Genomic DNA, 26,493 nt, shown 5'->3' on the forward strand with positions numbered 1-26,493 from the left:
TCCATTTTATTCAATTTAGTCCCTAAAACCTAAATAGTCATATTTTCAAATCTAAGCTTCGTTTTTCAATTCAAATTCAATTTCATCCTTCCATAACATTCAAATATTCTTAAATACAAAAATTTCATGCTAATTTTGAAATAATTACACTTTAGTCCCTATACTCGTAACTAACAAATTATACTTTACAAACTAGTCCCTATTCATCTCTAAGCAATTTTTCAGCGCGTAGATCTCGAAAATTTATTCGAAATAAAAAAATCGTCTCAATCGGACAACCGAGCCAAAAGTTATGGCCTTTCAAAGTTTTTCAAGCTAAAAAACATAAATTGTTCATGCCACGTCAGCAAATCGCGTCCTCTAGGCGCCATTTCAAATCCACGTCGCAAGTCGAGCTGACGTGGGCGCGATTTCTGGCGCGTGCCTCGACATCGCATTGACGTGGGCGATTTCATGGAAAATGGATCATTCCGGTAAATAATTAAATAGTTGGCCCATTTCGGTAAATTTAAAAAAAAAGGCTTTTATTGGTAAATTACCCTGAAATTACCTCAATTACTATTTCTTTGTAAATATTAAAAATTTTATCAATGGAAAATACGGATTTAAAATATAGGCATATAATAAACCATGAATTTTGTGATTTGAAATTAATTAATTATAATAACACATTAAATAAAAAATATTAAATTATGAGTAAAACGAAATTTAAACAAATAAATACTGATAAGCTGTAAAAGTAACATATTTTAATCATATTCTTAATACATTTATTAATGATTAATGATGTAAATTAGTGAATTTGATGCTCATAATTCTTTAAATTCATGTTTCTATACTTAGAATAGCATTTAGGAGCGAAATGAGCAAAAAACGAGCCAAATTTGGAAGAATAGAGTTGTTTCCAGGATCCACACGGCCTGGCCATACACCCGTTTGAGCCACATGGGCTGAATGTGCCAGCCCGTGTCGATATAGCACCTTGCTTCCCAGATACGCGAAAAAACCTAATTTTTAGGCTTTCTTAGCATTCTAAAGTCTATAGATACCTATTAGACGAAGATCTAAGGGGACACTCAAAGAAGGTCGAATAAAACACTTGAAGAACGCCGTCGAAATCAACTCGACAATGGATCTCCCTTAAGATCTAAGATCTCTATTTAATTTCTTTCGAAGTTTTATTGAGTTTCTTTATGTCGTGTGGTTATCCTAACATTGAGATGTTTATATTCAGGATTATGAACTAAATTCTTTAGATACTTAGGAAAGATGAAACCTATGATGAATATTATTATTTGATTTTTGATTTACGCGATAAATACTTTATTATTGTTCTCAATTATGTATGTTTATTTCTTGTTTTATTATTTCTAGTGATATTAATTCATGTTTAATGTGCTTAATTCGATGGATCAGAAGACCCATGTTTAAGAGTATATCTAGCATAATTGAGTGGAGTTGCATGCAATCCTAGAAATAGGACGACATAAATCTACTAAATTAGAGTCAAATCTAATAAGGGAATCCATAGATCGAGTTAATGCGGCAATAGGGGTTTTAATTAGAAAGATATTTCAATTAATCAACCTAGAGTCAGTTGTTTTTACTCTCGAAAGATATATTAACATAATTTAGGAATTTATACGGATCAAGACACAAGTGAATAAATCGTTTAGTTCAGATTCATAATAATAGGCGAAGTTTAGGTAGATTATTTCATGGGAATTGTTTATCTTATCGGTTATCTTCGATTATTTTCCTATTTCATTATCTGTTGCGTTCTTAGTTAGATTAGATTAGTAAATTTAGATTAAAAACAATTACTCCAATTTGTCGGCTAAATAATAGAAAAAACGGTAATTATTAGTACTTTCAGTCCTCGTAGATACGATATTCCCTACACACCATAACTATACTATTGTTCGATAGGTGCACTTGCCTTAGTCCTATTTATAGTTAGTTTAGTGACCATCAAATACATCAGATAAACAATACTAAATGCATTATAATTATTTATAAATAGTTTTGTCTTCAATTGTGAGCTAGTGTCAAGTTAACTTGTGACATTAACTCAACTAATATCATTTTAACATATACAACTGATGGAGATGATAAATTTGCATATCAAAATAAAAATGTATAAAATACATTAAAATAAAGTTATGATTGACTGGTAAATTTAAAATTTTACTAATCCAATTGGCGGGGTTCAATTCTTACTATATGCATATTTTTATTTAATTTTTGTTAAAATAAAAAGATTAAAATACCCTTAAAAATAAAATTTATTTTAATTATGAAACGATGTTTTTATAATTTCCCTAGCTAGGTTGGTGTCTAATGAAAAGGCTGAAATACCCTTAAAATATAATTTATTCTAATTACCAAAGGATGTGTTCATAAATTCTTTAACTGAATTGATGTCCGGTTAACTCGTGATACCAACTCAATCGGAAGCTTAAATAATATTGTAAATTACAGAATAAACATTGAAAGTGTGTTTTGACTCCCCGGCAAAATGTATCGGTAAAGGCTTAATTGATTTGTTTTGTCAATAAAGGCTTAATTAGATGAAATTTTTTTTATAAGGACTTAATTGTTTTTTTATCTCTAATCTTTTTTATTTTTTATATATTTTATAATTATTATCAAAATTGCATAATAGGTAAATGTTGATGACTAAATTTAATATAGCTATGAATGGTTGAGAACAAAAGTATTCGTATTTGAATAAAGAAGATTGCATTGAATCGATAATAATATGATATTAAAAAGCGGTGATATGAAAACCAAAATGAATTAATAATAACATTTAATTAATCAAATTCTCCAAATATTTGATATATTATTCAAATAATATCTTAGGGTTTTCTCCATATATATCAAATACCAAAGAAAATGTGATATTCAAAATTATTTAACGAAATGTATCAAATTTTTACATTGTAATTGTAATATCCCTCGCCCGGTCCGGTCATCGGATCTAAGTTACAGAATGTTAGGGTGTAGAATAGTATAATTACAAACGTTTAACAACAAACTCAAACCAAAATTTAGTCACAATAATCATTTGATACAATTTAAAATCTCTCTCAAGTCTTATACGAACTTACAAACGCTCTAAAATTGACCCGAGATTGAACAATGACCAATTAGAAACTTTTTCAACATGGACCAATTATTCTAGTGTGTTTTTTTATATAAATTTAGTAAAAAACCCTTATTTTGGACATTTGTTCGTATTTTTCTTATTTTCTGATTTTATTACTTTCAAAAATATGTTATTTTCAGTATTTTATTATTTTATATTATTTTAGTACATAATGTTTGAAATGTATTATTTTAGTGTGTTTTTTATATAAATTTAGTAAAAAAACCTTATTTTGACTATTTGTTTGTATTTTTCTTATTTTTAGATTTTATCACTTAAAAAAATACTTATTTTGACCCTTCATTTTGCCACTTCCTAAAGACAAAAAAAGACAAAAAAAATATGAGCTTGGGTGCCGCCTGTGGCAGACCCTCGACCAGGGTTTTTTTTACTGTCTGTACCATTTTGTTACGTAATAAGATGGTTGTATTATTTTAGTATTATTTTAATTTTTTATTATTTATGTAAAAAACCCAGCAGACAATGATATGTAAAATAAGTTTTTTAATTTTAATTTATATTTTATCTAATTTTCAATCAGCAAGTCGCCCACCGCTCTTCTAAATGGCCTCTGCTACATTTCTCTCCACTCTCTCGTTGGCCAACAAGGTAAAGTTACCCTTTTTTTTTTAATCCCTTTTTCCAACTCATAAACTCTAATATTTGCAGTGGTAGAAGATAAGCATTTGCAGAATCTGATACTAGCAATCTAATTCCTTTTCCCTTTCTTTCAGAATTATCTGCTGTTAACTCCTACTCATGCTTATGCAAAAGGGTATACTAACAACTTTAGAGTTTCGAATTTACCTTCCATTGTTGTAAGAAAAGAGGGTTCTGTTCGGTCGCAAGGTTTTGTAGCAATGCAGGAGAAGGGTGGTTCAACATTGAGCGATGATTCGAGGACGAAAACCCCACATGTTTTGACTGTTGCTGGCTCTGATTCGGGTGCTGGGGCTGGAATTCAAGCTGATCTCAAGGCTTGCGCTGCTCGTCGAGTCTATTGTTCTACTGTTATCACTGCTCTCACTGCTCAGAACACTGTTGGGGTTCAGGTTTTATATTCTTCGCAAACCTTTTCTTTTTTTTTTTTTTTTTTCAATACTTCGAATTTTGGTTTTTTTTCTTTATTTGATGAATTCTTGACCATCTTGCTTCGTTGGCTTGAAGACTTTTCATCATTTGAAACCTGAAAAAGAGAACGAGAATGATTGTATAGAAAAAGATTCATATTTTTGTAGAATATGTGTAGAGAATATAGGATTAGCTGCTATTGTTGAATTTACGTACGATTGTAAATTAACGGAGCTTGAACAACCAGATTTTTGTTCATGTTCATTTTTAAGATTGTTCGTGTTAGGTCTGTATTTGTAAATAATTTCAAAATGTTTTCATGTTCATTTATTTAAAATTATGTGTTTATGTTCTTGAACAAACATATTTGTGAAAATTAAACAAAATGTTCATGAAGAACATATTCAGGAACAATGTTCATAAAATAATAAACAAACAATTAATGAATAAACACATACATATATATATTTTATATTTTAGATATAAAATAATTAAATGTTTATATTTATATAAATAAAATAAGCACACAAACAACAATAATTTTATTAATATATAATAATCAAACAATAAACAAGTTTAAATGAGCTTTATATGATTTAATAAACGAGCTTTAAACGAACAAAAACAAATTTATTCATGAGCATAAATCAACCGGCCATAGTTTGTTCCTGTTTAGCTCGTTTAATAAAGGAGCTTCAAAATTTTGTTAATGTTTGTTTATTTAGCTTAATAAACGAATAGAAACTAAACTGCTCACGAGCTCTCCCCTTGTCCTCAATGGTTATGCACTTGTCATCTAAAGTTTAACAAGGTTCAACAGAGCTGGTAAGCAGAAGAAACCAAATAAATTGAACTGCTCATGAACTGTTCTTTGAATGCTTTGTTTATTTACGGCCCCAAATTTATGTTTAAGGTTGATGATCTTTTATGTTTATGTCATTGATTAATTAATTTTCTGGTTGATTTTCAGGGTGTAAGTAATGTACCAGAGGATTTCGTTGCACAACAGTTAAAGTCTGTGCTCTCTGATATGCAAGTTGATGTGGTAAGACATAGTTAATATGTTGAGCTTTAAGTACTTAGTTATGAGTAACTCATAGCCATAATTGGGGCTTACTACTGTTTCCAAGTTATGGTCTTTTCAAGTATTAGGTATAACTGCAAAATAATTCAGCTTAAGCTTTATCATCTATGGTATTAGGTGAAAACAGGTATGCTACCTTCTGTTGGCATAGTCAAGACACTTTGTAAGACGCTCAGGGAATTTCCTGTCCATGGTACGCAATGGAAAATAAATTTTGAAACTGTGTTTTTTGAGTGCAATTTTAGTTGACATTTCTCTGGTAACCGAAGGCAGCTTTGGTGGTTGATCCTGTCATGGTATCTACAAGTGGGGATGTGCTAGCTGGTCCTTCCATTCTTTCCACATTTCTGTATGTTATGGCTTTTTTTCTCTTAGTATTCAGTAATATGTATACCCTTTTGATTCTTCACAAACGTCGTTGTGCACAATCATTTCATTTGAGGTTTGCCGAAGTGAACTGTGGTTTGTTCTCAGTAGTTTTTATTATTGTTTCATGCTTTCAGAGAGGAGCTCCTTCCAATGGCTGACATAATAACCCCAAATTTGAAGGAAGCATCTGCTTTGCTTAATGGTATGCAATTGGAAACGGTGGATGACATGCGCTCTGCTGCAAGATTGTTGCATAATATGGGCCCAAAGTGAGTTGAAAAGCTCTTTTGATTTGCATAATATGACAAGTGTTCTATAAATACCTATAACTTCATGTTTACAGACAGTTAAACAGATACTTTATGTACTGATAATGTTTGTTTTTTCAGGAATGTGCTTGTCAAGGGGGGTGACCTACCTGACTCATCAGATGCTGTTGATATTCTATATAATGGTAGTCTTATTAGATTTTGTGCCTCAAACCCAAACTGTTTCCATCCTTCCTTTGCTATTGTTTGCAGCAAATGAGTTCTTTTATGGATGTAACTAAATGGTTTTGATGTCTGACTGAACTTTAAAATTCGACTTTCCGTAGGTCATAACTTCTACGAGCTGCGTTCGCCCCGTATAAGAACTCGTAACACTCATGGTACCGGTTGTAGTTTGGCATCATCTATAGCAGCTGAAGTAGCAAAAGGCTATCCAATGCTTTCAGCTGTTAAGGTAATTACATCTCTGCTATGGCCTTACTGTTTTCCAGCTGTCTCTCATTCTTAGCCACTTGTCTTTTGGCAGGTAGCAAAACGCTTTGTTGAAACTGCATTGGATTACAGCAAAGAAATTGATATTGGAAATGGACCTCAAGGCCCCTTTGATCATCTATTGAGACTTAAGAGTCATTCTCAAGCTTGTCATAGGCAGCAGCCATTTGATCCAAGTGACTTGTTTCTGTATGCTGTTACAGATTCAAGAATGAACAAACGGTGGGGCCGATCTATCATCGATGCTGTTAAAGCTGCCATAGATGGAGGTGCTACCATTATCCAGTTAAGGTCGGTTTCAGCTGTATTCTTTTTCTTGGTTATCATGAACTAGATTGTAGGAACTGCTGCTACACAAGGCTGTTTGCGGATTTTGTTTGCCTGTGATGAAAATAGCTTCACTTTTTGCAGAGAGAAGGATGCTGAAACAAAGGACTTTATGGAATCTGCAAAAGCATGTATTAGAATTTGCCGTTTGCATGGAGTTCCTCTGCTGATTAACGACCGTGTTGATGTTGCCATTGCTTGTGATGCTGATGGAGTGCATGTTGGCCAGTCTGACATGCCTGCTCGTGTTGCTCGAACTCTTCTTGGTCCAGAAAAGATTATTGGTGTCTCTTGCAAGACACCGGAGCAAGCTGAACAAGCATGGGTTGATGGTGCTGATTACATTGGGTGTGGTGGTGTCTACCCAACCAACACCAAGGAAAACAATATCACAGTTGGTTTGAATGGGCTGAAAACCGTTTGCATGGCTTCGAAGTTACCAGTGGTGGCCATTGGTGGAATCGGTGTGTCAAATGCACGTGCTGTAATGGAAATCCGCACATCGAATCTAAAAGGCGTTGCCGTTGTTTCAGCCCTTTTTGATCGGGAATGTGTACAGGCTGAAACAAGGAAGTTGCATGAAATGCTATTGGGATCTAACATTGGTAGTACATAAGTTTTATGATCTGATTCTGATAAGATAACTATCTCAATGGGAGATGTTCAAAAACTGAATGTTGACTATCTTAAGCATCGCTTGATTTTTTCTGTAATAATCATAAAAGGGATGGACAAATTCCTATTTTCCATGTTACTCGTAGGTGTGTTAGGGTGAGTTTGGATGGGCGGTGCGTTTAACTGCGGTTAGTGTAAAAACAGCGGTGACAATGAGATTAGATACTGTAGTGGTACTGTAGCGTGAGACAAAAAGTAAACTAAACGCACCGCACCCAATCGCCCATCCAAACACACCCTTAGATTTGTACATCCAAAACAACTAAAGGTCTGTTTGATTGCCAGTAAAATATTTTCCGTAAAATGATTTTTGAAGAATGCTTTACTTTTCTGTAAAATAATTTACTAGAAAATATTTTCTGGTGTTTGATTGAATCTGTGTAAAATATTTTCTGCTGTTTGACAGATTCCCTAAAAATATTTTCTGAAAAAGTTTTTTTTACATATATTAATATATATTAATAAATTTTTATATTTTAAATTATTTTTACATATATTGCAATAATTTATTTATAATAATACTCAATTATTAAGCTACAATATTAACCGTTATAAATTGAAAAAAAACTAATATCAAATAAATTATTTGTAATTGTGTTAAAAAAAAATATTGAATAATTAAAAAAATAAGTTACTAGAAAATCGATAAACAGAATCAGTTTTCCACCGAAAATGAAAGAAGGAACGAAGGAGGCGATAGAGAGGAGAGCACGGAAAATGTCTTACGGAAATTGAAAAGGTAATACATTTTCCTTAAAATGTAACCCATTTTCCCTTGTTTTGGAGTTCATTTTCCAAATGGAAAATATTTTCCGCCAATCAAACGCTAGAAAAGTTAAAAATGATTTTTCGGAAAATCAATTCCATCAATCAAACAGACCCTAAATCTTAAATAACATATGCAACATGAAAATAGAACAAAGCTGCAGGAAAGTGTGAGAAATAAGCAGGAACAAGGCAAGTAACAATATTTAAATGATATTTCATATTATAATGGTGAGTTGTAAAATTTTAAACGAGTCAAACATTCTGGCATACCATTTTAAGATGGAAAAGAAATCAGCTTACAAGACTCGCATACCCTCCATTATACTCTAAAGTCTAGACATTAACAACCCACAATTATGAAGTTGATCCCAATTGGGTAAAGCTTCAAATCCCAGTAGTTCCAACTTCCGACTTTCAATAGCAACACAACCTAAACAATCATAAAAAGACTGCACAAACATCTTTGCCCCAATACCATAATTTACAGTTTGTTTATTCGACACCAGGTCCTAGGTAGAAACCGACATCATATGAACACAAGGACTAAACACAGAACTCGAATTGAAAAGCATATACTAACAAGTTTTAAGAGACATGAACTTCTCCACTAGCATGTACCTCCTTTACTGTCTTCTCGTACTCATCTTCTTCTTCCTCTTCTTCTTGCTCTGTATCTTCTTCCCTTGCATCCCCATCTTCTTCTCCACCCCAGCCAAAGCCACCAATAGACCGTGATACTGGAGGAGCTACTTTCGCTTCTTCGACTATTTTCATGATTTCATCAACAGATTGAAGGGAGAAAGTTGGGTTTTCTTTCCTATAGTAGGCAGCTTGAGCTGCCTCTGTCAGTTCCCTGGGCAAGTTCTTCAAAAACCATGGATGGCTCTTGATATCTTTTATGGAGATCCTCTGTGAAAACACAAGCTCAAACAGTGAGTCCCAAATGGGAAAAGCCAGAAAGGAAAAGCAAGCTTATCAAGGTGACGAATGGATGGAAGGTTATTATGGAGAGCTACTCCAAGAATGCCAATTTAGAAATGGGGACTCTTGTTTTACTATCCATCCACTTCATAGGCAGAAAAAAGAACCTCATCTCTCATAATTTAGCTATGGACAAGCAACATGTCATTTTGATTATGATCAATCATGCCTCCAAAAGTTATATTTCAATGCACGAGTAGAAGACAGTAGATATAAGCCTTGTGCTTTAGCACATGAAAGAAACGATGGAGAATACACACATCCATACATATACATTCAAGACTCATATCATGCCAATAACCACCAATCGAGAAAAAGAAATTATGGGAGAAGTGAGAAAAACAACTGTCCGCATCTTGAACAAGTTTCTGTAACATCAGTACATACCCTGGAGGGGCTAGCAACAAATATGCGAGAAAGTAGGTGTCTGCAATCTTGAGATATATGAACATAGTCTGGGATTTTGTATTGAACTGACATTATTCTCTGCGAAAAATTTTAAAAAAATCATAAATAAATTAAATGATTGAAGATAAGTTAAAACATGGATGGTTGGAAGGATGTAACTTACACTAATAGTTTTCCTAAAATTCTTTGGATCCTCTTGGTCCTCAAATGGGTAAGCACCAACCAACATAACGTAAAGAGTCACTCCACATGACCATACATCAGCCATCTGAAAAAGAAATCAAATCCTAAAGTTAATCAGAAACAGAAAATAAAAATATAAAAAATCTCCTCTCTGCTTTGGAAAGACTTACTAAACCTCAGAAAACGGTACTCTTTGCCAAATATCTCAGATGCTATTTCTTTCATGGTCGTTAAAATGAAAACTTCATCATAAAGTGGCACTACCTGTAATAATGCAGTACTAGTAGATTTCCAACTAATTGATGGATATTCTGAGCCACTGATTTTTAACCGGGTTTATAATCACCCTCAAAAATTATTAAAATATTAACAAGTACCATCAGTCAATCTTTAGAACAGTATGTTAAGGCGTCAACTACTCTAGCAGAAAACCAATTATCCTGAGCGGATAGTCATAACTGAAACAACCTAGTCTAATAAACAAGCTGCTATCAGCAATTTAACAAAAGTAGACAAAGACTAAATTACCTTGCCATCATATTCTCTCCGAGAAAGAACTTCTGGTGCAATATAAGCAGGAGTACCGACAGTTGACTTGGGTCTTGAATGCAGCAAAGATGACTAAAAAGGGGCGGAAGGAAGCATCTTAAACAACAATTTCCGCAAGCATTTGATTATGCTTACTGTAATAATCCTATTTTGAGTATTACCTTTGAGTAACCGAAATCACAGATTTTCAGACGAGGAGCAGGGCTCCCATCCAACAAAGTATTCTCTAACTTCAAATCTCGATGGCATATTTGCTGAAAGTAAAAAAAAAGGTAAAACATGAGAAGCTCACTAGAAAAAAAAGAAAAGAAAAGAAAAAGGACAACCTAAACATCTTGTAATAGATGGAGTCTTAAATCTTAGTTACCATGGAATGACAGTAGCTAACTCCTGAGATCAGCTGCTGGAAAAAATATCTGGCCTGAAAAAATAATCTGTTATCATTGTGGAAAGTTCAAAAACACCAAGCAGTCCATCTCTCACTTAGAAACTAATGCAGGATTATTCAATCGATAAGATGAGACATTTCATCTCAGACATGTAACTAAATCAATTGAAAAGGGGAAAGGGAACATAATAAATGCAACCAGCAACAACGTAAAGGTAAAAATTCTCAGTCCCCGCACCTTTTTTTCCCCTTTTGCAAAAGGGCATCTATTTAATAGCCAACTTTTGAAATCTACGCTTACCTCATCTTCACTGAACCTTCCAGCGTTGCAAATTCGCTCAAAGAGCTCACCACCAGCAGCATACTCCATCACAATTGCAAGATGTGTAGGAGTCAAAACAACCTGCGAATTAAAAAGGAAAAAAAAAAGAGAGAGAGGTTAATTTAAGCACATGAATGTAAAAGGAAAAAAGAAAGAAAGCGGATAACAAATGACAGTACCTCTTTGAACCGAATTATATTTGGATGACGAAGCGATCTATGATTTATAATCTCTCTTGCCACATTCTCATCAATCTATCACAAAAGGTAAAATGTAAAATAATAAAAAAATCTAAATTTTCTTTAAATGCAACAATAGTAATAAACAACAAGAAATTAAATTCAACTGCAAATTTCAATCTTTACGGAACTACCAACAATGATTTCATTAAAAAAGTATAAAAGCTAATTTTTCCCTGCGAAAAAAAAAATCTTACATACACACCATACATGCATGCGTGATACATAGATAGATATATGTAAAATGCATCATAAAAATATTTTAAAAAAGAAAAGAAAAAGAAAATTAAGGAGAAGATAACCTTATGGCCACGGTCGATATACTTCATGGCGACAAGTTCTTTGGTTTCCTTGTTACGCATCAGCCTCGCTACACCAAAGTTCCCAGATCCTATGTCTTTCACCAGCTCGTACTTCTCCATATTTTTGTTCTTCTTTTAAATAAATCAGATAAATCAAAACCCTAACTCAATTATTCACAAATCCAAGCACGTATCGATTTACATTCAACACATTACGAATCGAAACACGTAGCGGCGGTGGACGGCGGAGGTGACGGTGGATGCGGAGATTTGGAGAGATTTGAAGGAAAGTAAAGAATATGGAATTTTTTTTTAGAGTCTTTGAAAGACAGCAAAAATCAGTGCATTTATGAAGAGAAAAAAAGGTTTATAAATTATTTTATTTGACCATTATTTTATTTTATTTTGGAAGAAACTTGTGGGGATAATAATTTAGAAAGAATAATAAATATCCCCAGCACTGCTCCTTTTCCTTTGTTTATTAGAAGGTCGTTTGATTCTCTGCGGAGGGGCCCTTGCTAGCTTATCATGAGATCTCCTCTTGATTCCGCTAGATTGTATTTTGATTATGGTTAATTTACTTTTTATCCATGAATTTAGTAATTAAGTTCAATTTGATAAAAAAAAATTTTAATCCTTAGACGTGTTTCATAGTGAAATTAATTATCAACTTTAGAGACTAAAAATAATGATAAACCTTCTTGTACTTGTTGGGTCAACCCATAAATAGATGATAATACACATTAGTACACTCAAACTCACATCTTCTTACATTTATAACAATATTTATACCAATCAAACTATGTGATAGTTGATTTTAAAATTAATTTTACGTGGAGAACACTTATTGAAAAACTACGAGAAGATGAAGAGAAATTCACTAATGTTAAAAAAAACAATCAATAAGTTTTTTCGGCTATATGTTGTTTCTTAAAAATGTATGATAAAATAACAATACAAGAGGTTTTTTAAAACGTCTAATATACAGATTCAACTTCTGCAGCAAGGTTCAGCCCTCGGACCTTTGATTCCACATATTTCCAATTTTGCCTCTCTATTTATTTCTTTAATAAGTGGCTTCAAACTTTTTAGGCCGGATCAAACGGGATTCAAGTCACACAACTCTTACATAATCTTTTGTCTTTTAATTTCACAAATGAAATATTATTTTTAGAAGTTTAAAAACTTTATTTCTATATTAAAAAAACTTTATTTCTAGTATACTCAATAATAATAATCATTCTATTTCCACTTTGTGTTGTTTTTTTTGTCAAGTTTTCTCCTCATTTATGCAAAAAAAAAAATTATGAAAATAATTGTTCTTTTTTTTTTTTAATTGAAGAAGGAGAATAGCGTTGCTTGAGATCGAATTCAAGCTCTCATGTCTACAATATGACGTTTTTTATCACTAGGCTAAAAGGTTGTTGGTTGTAACAATAATTGTTATAATATAGAGTATGATACAATTCATCGTAATCATTATTTAAGGTTTTCTTTTTTCAATATTTTAGTTTATAAATATTTTTATTCTTAATATTACTCAACACAAAATTCAGTTTTGTAAAAAATTAAAGTTGATAAAATATTAATATTTTTGCTTAATTGATTGAGTAATATTGCTACATTTATCATACAAAGCTAGAATCAAATTAAAAGGCTGTAGGACCAAACACAATAAAAGTCAAATTAAACAAACTGTGAAAGAAGGATCATATTCTTGTTTAGAAAAGAAAGAAAGAATGACCATATTCTTAAACATTTATTATATGGGCCAAAATGAAATTTAAAATAATTTAGAGTGGGTCCTGCCTGCCCTAACTTTATTCATGCTTTCCAAGTATAATATAATGTTAATATATAGTTCCTAAACTATCAAAATATTTATTTTTATTTATCTCAAGTTACATTTTAGTCACTTATGTTTGAAATATTATGTTTTAGCGACTTACGTTATTGCATTGTAATATTTTAGTTATTAAGCTGTTAATTGCCGTTAATGGTGTAATGGTAAGCTGACGTGGCATGTTAAATCATCATTTCAAACAAAAATTTTAGGTTAATTTATACAATCGGTCCCCGTATTTTTTCGTTTTGAGCAATTTTTTTATATTTTTGTTTTCCTCCATTCTCTATTTCTTTTAATGTAGTTTTTCTATATTTTTCCATTTGTTAAAACTTGTCCCTATATTTTTATTTCCTTTGAACAATTCAACTTTTTTGAGTGAGGCGAGCTTTTGAACTAATTTTAACAAATGAAAAATATAAAGAAACTACGTTAAAAAAATAAAGAAGGGAGAAAAATAGAAAAAGAAACAAAGAGAACGGAAAACAAAAATTTTATTAACATTCAAATAATCTGCTTGCTTTAGTATACATATGGGAAGAGAGATTTTAAGTTTTAAAATGATAATACTATTTTTTTTTTGACATGTAGCAATAGAAAAGGAAAACATTCGTGGAGGAACTTTTTCGTATAATTCATAATAAGTCTTTCTAATTTGCTTATATTCAATAATTTAACTTACAATTTTATATACATTTTAAATTTTGAAATTGTTTCAAAAATCTTTTAAGTTTATTAATATTTTTACAAATTAAATATACTACTAAAATTGAAATAGATATTTTAAATATATAAATAATGTTACAATAAATTATTTAGTGGTCGCAAAATTTAATTAAAAATCTATATCCACTAATCAATAATTAAAATTAAGTTAGAAACTATATATAAAATTATAATTTGACAAAATTTATTATAATATTTAAATTTTAAAAATAATTTTAAAATGCTATTTATTTAAATTAAATTTAATGTAAGTTATCACATTTTAATGAAACATTACAAAATTTATGAAAAAATTTAAGATTAATTTAATTTAATTTAATTAATAATGCAATCAACGTGTACATAGCACGGGTAAAGAAAACTAGTTAATATATATTAGATTAGTGTAAAACTAAAATACCTTTGTAATTTTATAATTAATGTTTTAATATTATAATTGTCATATTTAATGTTTTATCCAGGTAAATTATGCATGCCAAATTTAGGTACAAATTACAAAATTACACGGAATTTTGATTCAATGTGTAATTTCGTACATGAGCTTTGATTTTATGCAACTATACATATGAAACTTTGGTATAAATTTTCTATTTTGAATGTGTATAATTTATATTTTAATTATGATTATATTTATAAATTAAAATAAAATTTAAATTCCTCAAAACAATTATAAAATTTTAAATGCAAATTTGTTATAAGAATTGTTGATTGGAATAAACTTAAGTGCTAATTTGTTTGGTATTTAATAGATTGTGAAAAGAACATTTCAATTCTCATACGTTTCTTTTTTTTTGTCCTTTTTACCTGATTTGATCAACTTCGCCATCGTATGAAAATATATGTAAATCACCAAAAGGTCCACACCATTAATTTGGGTCCAGAGCCTACTTGATTATGTCTTCCTCTAGAGAGTGATACCAACGTCCATATCTGCGCGTGGGTCACCTGCACTTTGCGTCCTTAAGCCATTGTTCCCTTTTCTCGCTAATGAAACCATTTTAGGAATGGAACCTGAGCTCATGACTTGACCTTTGGCTTCTAACTTGTAACTTTTAAACTCTCTTCCGTTTCTTTCGGTAACGTTTTTGCAATAAATATATATCTTATTCATTAATATTTTTATCAATTTAAATATTAAATTATTATCTTATATATTTCATAAATGATGAATAGAGGTATTCATGGATCGGGTTTGAGTTAGATTTAGGCATGATATTACATGTTTTGTACTTGTCCAAACTCGATCTGGCCCGAAATATGAGCTCAAAATTTTGCTTAAATCAATCCATATTTACAAAAAACTAATCCAAACCTATTTTAGGCTCACTCATATTATTTTTTAAAAAATAATTATATTATATTATATTAATATTTAATAATTTTATACATTTTTTATTAAATTTTTTTATATAATCATCTTAAAATTATTTTAATATTTACATTAAAGTAGTATTATATATTTAGTATAGATTTTTTAATGTGTTTTAAATTACATAATATAAAGTATTATAAACTTAAAAATGGGCCAGATTCGAACCTTGAATGTTTAAGTTAAAATCCGGCTCATATTTTAAATGGGTCTAATTTATTGTCTAAGCTCATTTTTTGGGTATAATATTTTACCCAAACTCTTCCAAGTCTTGGGCAGGCCTTAGTGCCTGAGCAGGTAACCTACCCATAAATAGGTCTAATAATGAGTGAGCCTTAAAGACATATTGCACTTCCAACAAAAGCACAAAAGTTCAAAATTTAGAAATAACATTGTTAATAGGGATAATCATAAATTTTAAAAATGAATTTTTTTCAATATTCCATTTTTATTTTTTTAAATATCAATAAGTATGCATGTCCATTTTTTAAACTCCATTTAAATATTTAGGTTGATTTAATATCTGATACTTGATTTTGATTTTAATGTTCAATATTACTTAAGTTTTTTAATCCTAAATAAATATTTAATTTTAATTTTAATGTTCAATTTAGTACCTAATTTTAGCTCTAGAATTGAGGGTTGTTACTAATTGATTCTTTTGATGCAACCTCGAGACCGATGGACTGTCACCTCAATTCCCAATTGGCGTTGGTTCTCTTGCACCTGCACAACCAGCTAATGTCACTGCCAATGTTGAATAAGCAAGTGTACCTATCGGTTATTTTGTTGGTCAGCTAACTGCATCTCACGACAATGAAGATAGGAGTATATATGTGCTTGCTGCAATGGAGTCTTACAGAATTACAGCACAAGTCTATACACATGGTATGGTCGCAATAAGAAAAGCAAGTGCGTGCAAACCAAAAGCATATTGTGTAGAAGTCGATGAAGTTCCACCTGACAGACATCTAGCACTATAGTCTAAGAAGTGGAAGGAAGCGATGATAGCTGAATATAAAGCATTGGTGAACAATAAGACACGGTCCTCGAAGAAGATTCCCCTAATAGATTTCCCATTGGATGCAAATGGTTGTAAAAAAGTAAAGAAATGCAGATGGAACAGTTGAACATTACAAGGAAATACTTGTAGGCAAAGGATTCTCTCAAGTCCTTGGACAAGTTTTCAAGGAGATTTATAGCCCAGTTGTGAAGTCACCCACTGTGCATATGCTACTCTCTATTCTTTAGCCAATCAAATGTCAATCAGGCAAGTTGATGTCAACAAGGCCTTTGCGAATTGCGATCTTTTAGAGGAGGTGTACATGGTACAGCCTCCAGGTTTTGAACAATATGCACCAAATGGCATTGTATTGCGACAGGCCCTAAGTCGGTTCTCTAAGCTCAAAGAGTACCTGAAAGACCTCCAAATACGACATTGCAAGGTTTATTATTCCTTGTTTGTTTGCAAAGACAATGATGTCATTGTGTACCTTATAGTGTATATAAATGATATCTTAATCACTGGTAGTTCGAATGAAGTGATTGTTGATCTGGTTGACAAACTTCATACTAAGTTCTCACTTAAGGACCTTGGAAGCCTTAAGTATTTCTTGGGAATAAAGGTGAAAAAAGCCTGGGAATGGATTTGTGCTGCGCCAATGACCATCTCATGCAAATTGTTGAAGGATGAGGTAGAGTTGTTTGCAGATCCATAGCTCTATCGTAGCATTATTAGACTTCTTTTTCTATGTGTGTCACACAAGGCCAAACATCTCATCTAGTGTCAACAAAGTAGTGCGGTAATTGCAGTCTCCTCGAGATGAGCACGAGGTTGTTATTAAAAGAATAGGAACACTTGATTATGGGTTGGTCTTTTCTCCGGGATGCATAGAAATGACTATTGTGGCCTTCTTTGATGTAGACCGGGGAAGTGACAAGGATGGCAACTGATCTATTTCAGGGATATTGCACAGATTTAAATGACAACTTGGTGGCTTGGAGCTCTAAAACAACAGAGATCTGTTTCAAGGTCCACAGCATGAGTAGAATATAACAACGTTGAAAATGATGCTTATGAGTTACAGTGGCTACAGTCAGTCCTTGCTGATTTTGGTGTGGAGTTGAAAGGTGTTTCAAAACTATGGTGTGACAATACTAGCACAGTCGCAATGGCTGTTAACCCTGTTTTGCCACACTAATACCAAGCATGTGGACTTAGACTTGCACTTTGTTCAAGAGGAGGTAGTTGATAATCAACTTCAAGTCAATTATAAAAAAGTCACTTATAAGAAGTGTTCATGGTTCGGGTTGGGTTTAAATATAATATTATTATATTTTATATTTGTTCAAGTTTGGCCCGACCTGAAATATCGGTCTAAAATTTTACACAAGCTAGTCCTTATTTGTAAATGACTAACTCAAGCCTATTTTAGGGGTGCCCATATTTTTTTTAATTTTTAAAAATTATTTATATTATTTTAATTTAATATTTTTATATAATTTTCTATTTATTGATTTTTTATATAATCATCTTAACATTATTTTAATGTTTATATTAGAGTAATATTATACATTTAGTATAGGTTTTATTTTTTAATATGTTATAAATTACATAATATATAAAAAATAATATAATATAAAATATTATAAACTTAAAAACAGGTTAAGTCAGATCGGGCTTTAAGGCTTGAGCCCGACCCAACCTATATTTTAAACGAGTCTATTTTTTTGCCTAAATCCATTATTCAAATATAATATTTTTGCTTAAACCCTCCCAAATTTCGAATAAGCCTTGAGGCTTGAACAGATAACCCGATCCACGAACAGGTCTGCTAACAAAATAGGTATGAGCATTTAATAAAGTAAAAAAAAGACTTGAGTTAATTAAATTGATAAGACTTATTTCATTAATTAAACTTGATTTGAAATTTTAATGAATCGAATTGAAACTACATTATAATTAATTATTAAATTATTTAACTCGAATTATTTATTTGACTTAACTTGAATTATTTAAAACATTTAATTCATATCTTCAAATCGAGTCAAATTTAGTTCATCTTTGCGTAAAGCAAGATGGGCCGCGTAGAAGTTTAGAGTTAGCGAGGAAATCTATGGGCCGAAGACCAGATCCTTTAAACCTGCATATCACAAGGAGATCTTCACCATTAATTCTCAGACAAGTCAATGTTAATAAAAAATAGGTTTATTAGATAAATTGGTATCTGAATTTGGTTTTAATATTCAACTTTGTACTTAAGATTTTTTTATCGTAATTTAGCACCTGATTTTGGCTTCAATGTTCACTTTGGTAACTGAAAATTTTCAATTTGATACTTGAACCTTTTCGTCTTAATTAAGTACCCAAGTTTAACTTTAATATTGAATTTGGCACTTGAGCAATTTTTTTATCTCAATTAAGTACATATGTCTTTTTTACTAGAGCATATGTGTCAAACATTCATTAGGAAACATGATGGTGTTTGGTATGGGTACTAAATTGAACAGTGAAATCAAATTTAGGTATCAAATTAGAACTAAAATTTTCAGTTACCAAAATGAATATTAAAGTCAAGTTTAGGTTCCAAATTGTATATTAACCCTTATTAACAAGGGATCAAAATCATTATTATCTTAGAACGTCACTTAAATTTCATCCAAAAAAAAAAAAATCATTAGAAAAGAGCGCGTTACCCGAAGGTCACCAATCTTAGAAAGAAGACGAGAAAACAAGAGAGCAGGTTCATGTAATTTAAAACAAAAAAGGAAAAAATTCTCTCCCAAATTTATAGTTCGAATTATAAAAGGGGAAGAGAACTCAGCAGCAGTGTAGTGTTTTGAATCGACCTCCGGTTTAGCTTCAGATCCGAGCACCGTCATGTCATCTTCCGTATTCTCCACTGTCCGATCAACCTTATCTCTTTTCGTTGTCGTTTTCATATTCTTTTCTCCGGTTTTCGCTTCTGAGTCAGATCACAAGGTAATCATTCTATTCTCCTCTTACCCTCTACTTTTAACCCTAACAGTGACATTTTAATTCCTTTTTAAAAAAAAAAATTATCGTGTAATTTTATTATTTTAATTTGACTCAGATCTGGGCAGTTTTTTGTTGTTAGATTTAAGGATTGCCATTGACTTGTAGAAATTTATGACTTACGTGTTATTTGTGGCATTTGTTATACAGAAATTGTTGTTACTGTGTTGCTATTATGAGGTGTAAGATGTGGATCTGATGTACGGTTTCGTAATGTAAATTTATGTATGAAATGTTCGAAACATGTTCGGTAAAGATTGTTTATGCACGCTTGAATTGTATCATTTTCACGTTGAGGTTAGGCAGTAAGCTACGGTTGAGGTAAATCAGATTGTAGTGAAGTTGGCATGGATTCCTTCATGTTTAAATATATAGTTCTTAGCGTTTTCCAGCCTCTTGTTTGTTGAATTTATTATTAATTTTTTTAATTGGTTTTCATTTGGATCCAGTTTGTTTGATTGGATCTGCTTGAAAGTGTTAGACGGGTTCATTGCAGAATACTCGCGGGAACTCTTGGATGTCTTTGCATTTGCATGGTTAATATCCTATTATATTGAGCTGTCTTAGTTACCTTTTATAATAGCCAGAGAAATGTCTCAGCTGGAATAGTGAGGAAGAATATTATCAATGTTTTAAGCCTTTTGTCCTTTACTAGGTATAAGGTCATGCTTTCCTTGAATACACTGGGAGAGTAGGTTGGAAATTTGTTTATGCGACTTCTTATGAATGATATTGAATCAATAAACATTCAGGACTTTGACCAAGGAATTTGATCTGTTGTCTGTTCCTGAATTATCAGTCTAAGCATTTTGGCTTGGTTCAGATGCTCTTTGCAGACAAAGCTTGTTAGTTATCCCATGTTGAATTGAATTATCAGATGGAAATCAGTTACCAGGCAAATAGCTCCCCGACTCATTTTCATTCATATATTTTACAGTTGGTGACTGGTGAGCTGAGTATTTTAATTCATGGATTTGAGTTCTTGGGGTGCAGGCTTCACAGAATTTCTTGAAGTATCATGCTGAATGCCAATCCTTGAGATCAATTTTACATCATCCTGTCCTGTTCATTTCCTTGTGTTCAAATAACAGTTCTGTATAAAAACTTACGATTATTATCTTTAACCCGAAGTGTGGTTGATATTTAGATATGCTTGTTGTTGTATGCTGTTAGATTTCTGTAATTTTTTTATGTTGCGTTTCTCTACTTCGAAAGTTCTGTGTAAATTTTACCAATTCTCCTCTTGGTATTCCTTGCAGTATCAACCTGATGATCCTGTTACTCTATGGGTAAATAAAGTTGGTCCATACAACAATCCACAAGAAACGTATAACTATTACAGCCTTCCTTTTTGTCATCCGGGCACCAATCCGGCTCACAAATGGGGTGGTCTTGGTGAGGTCCTTGGTGGAAATGAACTGATTGATAGCCAAATTGATATAAAGTTCCAAAGTACGCTTCTTTTTCTTTGTTCAACACTTAATTTGGTTGCTGTAATTTCTTTCATAACTTTTCTGCATGTGTTTTGACTTTTTATTTTTCCTTCTGCTCCTTTTGTTTTGTTCTTCATCAGAGAATGTGGAAAAAAGTACCATTTGCCAACTTGAACTTGATGAAGCAAAGGTCAGGGAGTTCAAGGATGCAATTGAGAACAGTTATTGGTTTGAATTCTTCATGGGTATGTTTAGCTTTTCATTATTTATACAAAAGTTGTAACTGTGCACAAATAGAGTTAGAAAGATATTGATACTTGACAGCTCAGATGAGTACTGAAAATCGCTGGATTTTAAAGCTTTGGGAGGGTGTTGTTCTGTTTGGGGGTGTGAGTTTTGGTGGGCAGTGAAAAATCTGATGCCATGTATTCCTTCCCTAGAACACACCATTGTGAAAATAAAATGTTCCATGCGTGTTGGGAATTTCAAGGAAATTTATGGAGACATGGATGTTGGGTGTGGATAAGTTACAGCCATATTACATGCATTGACACCTGTAATAGATGAAAATGATTTTTATGCAGACTTGTGTTTGGTAAAATTTTATACAAGGTTTTTCCTCCTCCTGATCTATTTTAAATAAATATTTCTATTGCCATCAGTCATCAAACTCTTATGTTTTCTTTTTTGCTTAATGCAAAGAAACGAAAGGTTTCTTATCTGCACTACAAAAATCTTATGGACCTTTATTGGTTGCATGGTTATGGATTGTTGCATAATGCAAGCTAGATCTACATTTTAAATCATTTAAGTGGATCTGAAAAGTGAGGATGCACGGGTGCTTTCTCTTGGTATGACATGTCTACTTGCCGAGTTTAAGGGATACTTTTGTCGATATGGGTTATTTTGTTCGAGCACTTACTCTATCTTCCTTGCCTTTTTTTTCATGCCATGTTTCTGCGCTTCTCAATGCTGAAAGTTCAGATGACCTGCCTTTATGGGGTAAGCACTAATCCACTTTCTGTTTCTTTTCTTTGGTTTACTAATCCTTTTATAGCCTGTTACTGAAGAGTTTAATGTTAACTTTTTAGGCTTTGTTGGTGAGCTGCATCCTGATAGGAACAGTGATAATAGCAAGCATGTCCTCTACACACATAAGAATATTATTATTAAATTCAATAAGGATCAGGTTTGTGATTCTAGACATATGTATAATTCAGTTCCATGTTTTGGTATCTGCTGCTGATATTGATCATACTTCAATCTTGCAGATTATTCATGTCAATCTCACTCAGGAGAGTCCAAAACCACTGGAAGCAGGGAGAATATTTGACCTGACTTACTCTATTAAATGGATTCCAACTAATGTCACTTTTGCTCGTCGCTTTGATGTCTATTTAGACTATCCTTTCTTTGAGCACCAAGTAAGCACTGTTATTGGTGATCGTTCTCTTCATTTGACTTTTTTTCTTTTTTGCAACAAAATTGTGTTCACACGTCTTGCATTGGGTTATTCTGTTTTCTTCTAAATTTTATGAGAGCTTTAAAAACATACCGCAATATGCAGATCCACTGGTTCTCTGTCTTCAATTCATTCATGATGGTTATCTTCCTCACTGGTCTGGTGTCCATGATTTTGATGCGAACTCTGAGAAATGACTATGCGAAGTATGCTCGGGAAGATGATGATCTGGAAACTTTGGTGATAATACCTGGACCCTTTCTTTTTTCCTCTTATACAAGCAAAGTTCTGTTATCTGGTTATTCATGTTCTCCTTTTTATTTTACCTATGTTTTCAGGAAAGGGATGTGAGTGAGGAGTCTGGTTGGAAACTTGTCCATGGTGATGTTTTCCGGCCTCCTTACAATTTGGTTCTGCTTTCTGCCGTTGTTGGCACAGGAGCTCAGCTAGCATTGCTTGTTCTCCTTGTCATCTTATTGGCAATTGTGGGAACGTTGTATGTCGGGTATGTGGCTAGTATGAACTGACAATTCGTGACCGTTGTTAACAGTTGAATGTACATATTTATTCCTCTGCCTCTCTTGGATACCACTTTTATGCATATATAAAGTCAAGCATAAATGCATGGAGCTCTCGATGGGATCACCTTTGTTTACGAGTCTTCTTTTTTGTAGCATAGTAAATTTTGACCATGGTGTTTTATCTTGCCATTTTTAATTCAGAGTATGAATCTCTTTGCTGTTTGGTTTTCCCATTTCATCGTTCAGCCTTTTGACTATTAGTAATCCTGTAAACTGATTATGTTTGTTCAGGAGAGGAGCAATTGTCACTACTTTTATACTGTGTTATGCTTTTACATCATTCATTTCTGGTTATGTGAGTGGTGGCATGTACTCACGGAATGGGGGTATGTGCTTTATCCCTTAATGATTTTCACCTGCATATGTTCTCTCTACTTGCGGTTCTTTCAATTTAAAAGGTTGCTTTTGTTTCTTTTTTCAGGTAAAAGTTGGATAAAGTCAATGATCCTTACAGCGTGTCTGTTCCCATTTATGTGCTTTGGCATTGGTTTCATCTTGAATACAGTCGCTATTTTCTATGGATCTCTAGCAGCTATTCCTTTTGGAACAATGGTGGTTGTTTTCGTAATTTGGGCTTTCATTTCATTCCCCCTGGCCCTTCTTGGTACAGTTGTTGGAAGAAACTGGAGTGGTGCTCCAAATAATCCTTGCCGTGTGAAGACCATTCCTCGCCCAATTCCGGAGAAGAAATGGTATTTGACCCCCTCTGTGGTGTCTTTGATGGGAGGACTTCTGCCATTTGGCAGCATATTCATTGAAATGTATTTTATCTTCACATCCTTCTGGAATTACAAGGTGAAGTTCTTTTTCCTAGGTTTTAATCATTTGACGAGGGACAAAAATCACATTTGCAGTTCTTTTTACCTAATGTTTTTGGTTGATAATTTGCCTCATTTTGCGAGTCATAAGTTATTTGGATATATTATGTGTTTTGCAGGTTTATTATGTGTATGGCTTTATGCTGCTGGTCTTCCTGATTCTCATCATTGTAACTGTTTGCGTGACAATTGTGGGGACATATTTCTTGCTAAATGCTGAGAATTATCACTGGCAGTGGACATCGTTCTTCTCTGCTGCCTCCACAGCTGTCTATGTGTATTTATACTCCGTATACTATTATCACGTTAAAACCAAGATGTCAGGCTTCTTTCAAACCAGCTTCTACTTCGGATACACTTTGATGTTTTGTCTTGGCTTGGGAATTCTCTGCGGTGAGTTTTGAAATATATATAGAATAATCCATCATATTTATAAAAAAGGCTGTCCACCCTTTTCACGCATGACATATTCAGTGGAAATGAGTTTATCCTTAATCTTCTATGTTTCTGTCTGCTTGAAAGCTTGAAATCTTGCCCAAAAATTTCTGGATTGTTTTCCTTGTTCGAAATTTTGGACAATTTTTGCGATCGATGTATTAAAATGTCTGTAGATCATACAGGATTTTGCAAGACATTGAGCGTTTCTCTCTCTCTCTCTCTCTTTTTATTAGTTCGAGCAGTGGTTTTGTCTTGTTTATTTTCTGTGTTGCTGTTTAATACCCTTCATATTTTGCCAGATAGTGTTAAGAGTTCGTGGCATCCTCTGATTCCCTACTTCATGTCCAGTATTCTAATTATTTCCATTTCTATATTCAGGAGCTGTAGGTTATCTTGGTTCCAATTTATTCGTACGGAGGATCTATAGAAACATTAAGTGTGACTAGAACATTGCTGTCGGAAAGTAGAACCATCAGCACTTCTGCGAGAATTCTAGTTATCGAGGCAATAAGTGCTGAGAGGAAGCTCCTGATCAGGTACAGGGGAACCCAACGAAGCCTATATATTAAATCACGGCGTTTGACGGTAACATGTATTCTTGGTACCATGGAACAGGGAAAGCCCTGAGATTTTGTTTTGCTTCTGTTATAATTATTATTATTATTTTATTCCTCTGGCTGCAACTTGAAGCCCTGGTTTGTTAGATTTCAGATATTGTTTTATAATTCAGAAACTAGCTAAAGTATAAGACTTGTGTCATTTTTACTTGTTATAGATGTGTCCTTGACCCCTCTGCTTATAGATGTTGTCGTGTCTGTGTAGGAACTGATACTTAAATTCCATTTGGATTTGGAATATTACTTTTTTTCCCCCTGGGATAAAGGAACCTTTTGAAGTAATTCAGTAAATGAATGGTGTTTCTTTTCTTGGAAAATGTTTCTTATATTTTTCCAGGACTAATATAGAGGAATCAGAAGGGTTCTGTATACTAGGTAGACTGAGTGAAAACGGCATTAAATAGCGAAAATAATTACATGGCCTGTACTGTAATAGCAAAGGAGTTAGTAAAATCTTTTCCGATGCAATGTTAACGAAATATGGATGTTATGATATGAAAGCTGTGGTTGGCATAATTATTTAACTTTTTTTTTTTTTTTATGGTTTCCAAATCTGTAATATTTGCTTCGTTATTTTTCCTTGCTCAAAAAGAAATTGTCTTTTTTATTGTATGGTTTTGGTTTTTTAGACTAATTTCTTTTTCCAACTCTAATCTAAATTTTGTATCGCTATTTTATTTAGTTAATTAGATTCATCAAGTTTAACCGTCTGGCATACTTTTTCAACAGAAAAGGATTTGTTCTTAAAGTGGGTTTTCTTTTAAATGTATTTGATGTATATACCTGGAGGTGTGGTGATTTAAGATGGTTGACTTAGAAGCTAAAGAGTTGTAGAAAAGCTAGAGAAGCGAGAGTAATCAGAATATGAGCGTTGGAATCAATGATTTTAAAAATTGAATTGAATTGGTGGTTGGATTGAATAAATTTTTGGTTTGATTAAAAAATATTAAAAATTAAAAAATTTAATTTATTCGGTTTAATTATTGGTTCTATCAATTTTTTAACCAATTGAACCAGTTCGTATCGGTTTTTGGGTAATTAGTTTAAAGTCACTCTTTGAATCGGTATTTAAGTTAATTTTTGATTCAATTGGTTCAACCGATCGATTTAAATAATATTGGATAGAAGAAGATTGGGGAATAAAAAAGAGAAGAGAGTTGAGGCTTCTTTGGAGATGATTAATGTCTTCGTCTTTTTTTTTTTTTTGGTTCCCATGAGTCTTTAAAAGGAGGTCTTCTTTGACAGTTTTCGAGGTGCCATGTGTTGTGCTAGTTGGCCTATAGGTATTTTGCTATAGTAGGTTGTCCTAGATAGGCTTTCAATATGAACTGCCGATGTCTAGGAATAGGAATTGAATATATGTGGCGGTAAACACTTTATCTATGTCAAGTGGCTTTGATGGTTCAAATTAGTAGGTTTCTTAGCCCACAAAGTTATCTTGGCAAAAAAATATTGACCAATGAGGCATGAGCTCGCAAGGTATAGGCATAATTATTGTTGTTTCCACCGATTGAGGAGGAGATTATAAAGTGACCTTCTTTAAGATATTGGGTTTCTATGACTTGTCATTCAAGATAGTAAGGATTTCTAGA

The 26,493-nt window shown here is 32.6% G+C and overlaps 3 protein-coding genes across 3 annotated transcripts; 2 read left to right on the forward strand and 1 right to left on the reverse strand.

The window, feature by feature from the left end:
- The first annotated feature begins 3,672 nt into the window (after positions 1-3,672).
- Positions 3,673-7,517, forward strand: LOC105782604 (thiamine biosynthetic bifunctional enzyme TH1, chloroplastic). The gene is made up of 10 exons (XM_012607448.2): positions 3,673-3,760; positions 3,886-4,203; positions 5,193-5,267; positions 5,424-5,499; positions 5,580-5,655; positions 5,810-5,944; positions 6,065-6,129; positions 6,271-6,398; positions 6,471-6,727; positions 6,848-7,517. The coding sequence occupies exons 1-10, from the start codon at positions 3,716-3,718 to the stop codon at positions 7,377-7,379; spliced, it is 1,707 nt and encodes a 568-aa protein (XP_012462902.1). The 5' UTR covers positions 3,673-3,715; the 3' UTR covers positions 7,380-7,517.
- Positions 7,518-8,400: 883 nt separating this feature from the next.
- On the reverse strand, positions 8,401-11,971 carry LOC105782605 (serine/threonine-protein kinase SRK2A). The gene is made up of 9 exons (XM_012607450.2): positions 11,579-11,971; positions 11,217-11,291; positions 11,017-11,118; positions 10,695-10,748; positions 10,489-10,581; positions 10,307-10,399; positions 9,759-9,863; positions 9,575-9,673; positions 8,401-9,115 (listed from the first exon to the last, which is right to left on the reverse strand). The coding sequence occupies exons 1-9, from the start codon at positions 11,696-11,698 to the stop codon at positions 8,792-8,794; spliced, it is 1,065 nt and encodes a 354-aa protein (XP_012462904.1). The 5' UTR covers positions 11,699-11,971; the 3' UTR covers positions 8,401-8,791.
- Positions 11,972-19,171: 7,200 nt separating this feature from the next.
- On the forward strand, positions 19,172-25,218 carry LOC105782641 (transmembrane 9 superfamily member 1). Its single transcript, XM_012607507.2, has 12 exons — positions 19,172-19,498; positions 20,812-21,004; positions 21,126-21,230; positions 21,970-21,987; positions 22,077-22,174; positions 22,257-22,409; positions 22,553-22,687; positions 22,786-22,952; positions 23,260-23,354; positions 23,450-23,823; positions 23,966-24,239; positions 24,663-25,218. Exons 1-12 carry the CDS (start codon positions 19,397-19,399, stop codon positions 24,728-24,730), a joined length of 1,782 nt encoding a protein of 593 aa, XP_012462961.1. The 5' UTR covers positions 19,172-19,396; the 3' UTR covers positions 24,731-25,218.
- The last annotated feature ends 1,275 nt before the right edge of the window (positions 25,219-26,493 follow it).

Source organism: Gossypium raimondii, chromosome 13, assembly GCF_025698545.1.
Source record: "Gossypium raimondii isolate GPD5lz chromosome 13, ASM2569854v1, whole genome shotgun sequence".
Taxonomy (NCBI): Eukaryota; Viridiplantae; Streptophyta; class Magnoliopsida; order Malvales; family Malvaceae; genus Gossypium; species Gossypium raimondii.

Excerpts from the sequence above, each read along its gene's own strand:
- LOC105782604 (XM_012607448.2), top strand. The coding sequence starts at position 3,716 with ATGGCCTCTGCTACATTTCTCTCCACTCTCTCGTTGGCCAACAAG. Across the intron at positions 5,656-5,809 it reads TCCATTCTTTCCACATTTCT|AGAGGAGCTCCTTCCAATGG; the intron begins GTATGTTATGGC and ends TCATGCTTTCAG. Across the intron at positions 6,728-6,847 it reads GCTACCATTATCCAGTTAAG|AGAGAAGGATGCTGAAACAA; the intron begins GTCGGTTTCAGC and ends CACTTTTTGCAG.
- LOC105782605 (XM_012607450.2), bottom strand. The coding sequence starts at position 11,698 with ATGGAGAAGTACGAGCTGGTGAAAGACATAGGATCTGGGAACTTTGGT. Across the intron at positions 11,119-11,216 it reads ATATAATTCGGTTCAAAGAG|GTTGTTTTGACTCCTACACA; the intron begins GTACTGTCATTT and ends TTTAATTCGCAG. Across the intron at positions 10,400-10,488 it reads GTGATTTCGGTTACTCAAAG|TCATCTTTGCTGCATTCAAG; the intron begins GTAATACTCAAA and ends GCCCCTTTTTAG.
- LOC105782641 (XM_012607507.2), top strand. The coding sequence starts at position 19,397 with ATGTCATCTTCCGTATTCTCCACTGTCCGATCAACCTTATCTCTTTTC. Across the intron at positions 22,175-22,256 it reads TTAAATTCAATAAGGATCAG|ATTATTCATGTCAATCTCAC; the intron begins GTTTGTGATTCT and ends TCAATCTTGCAG. Across the intron at positions 23,824-23,965 it reads CATCCTTCTGGAATTACAAG|GTTTATTATGTGTATGGCTT; the intron begins GTGAAGTTCTTT and ends TGTGTTTTGCAG.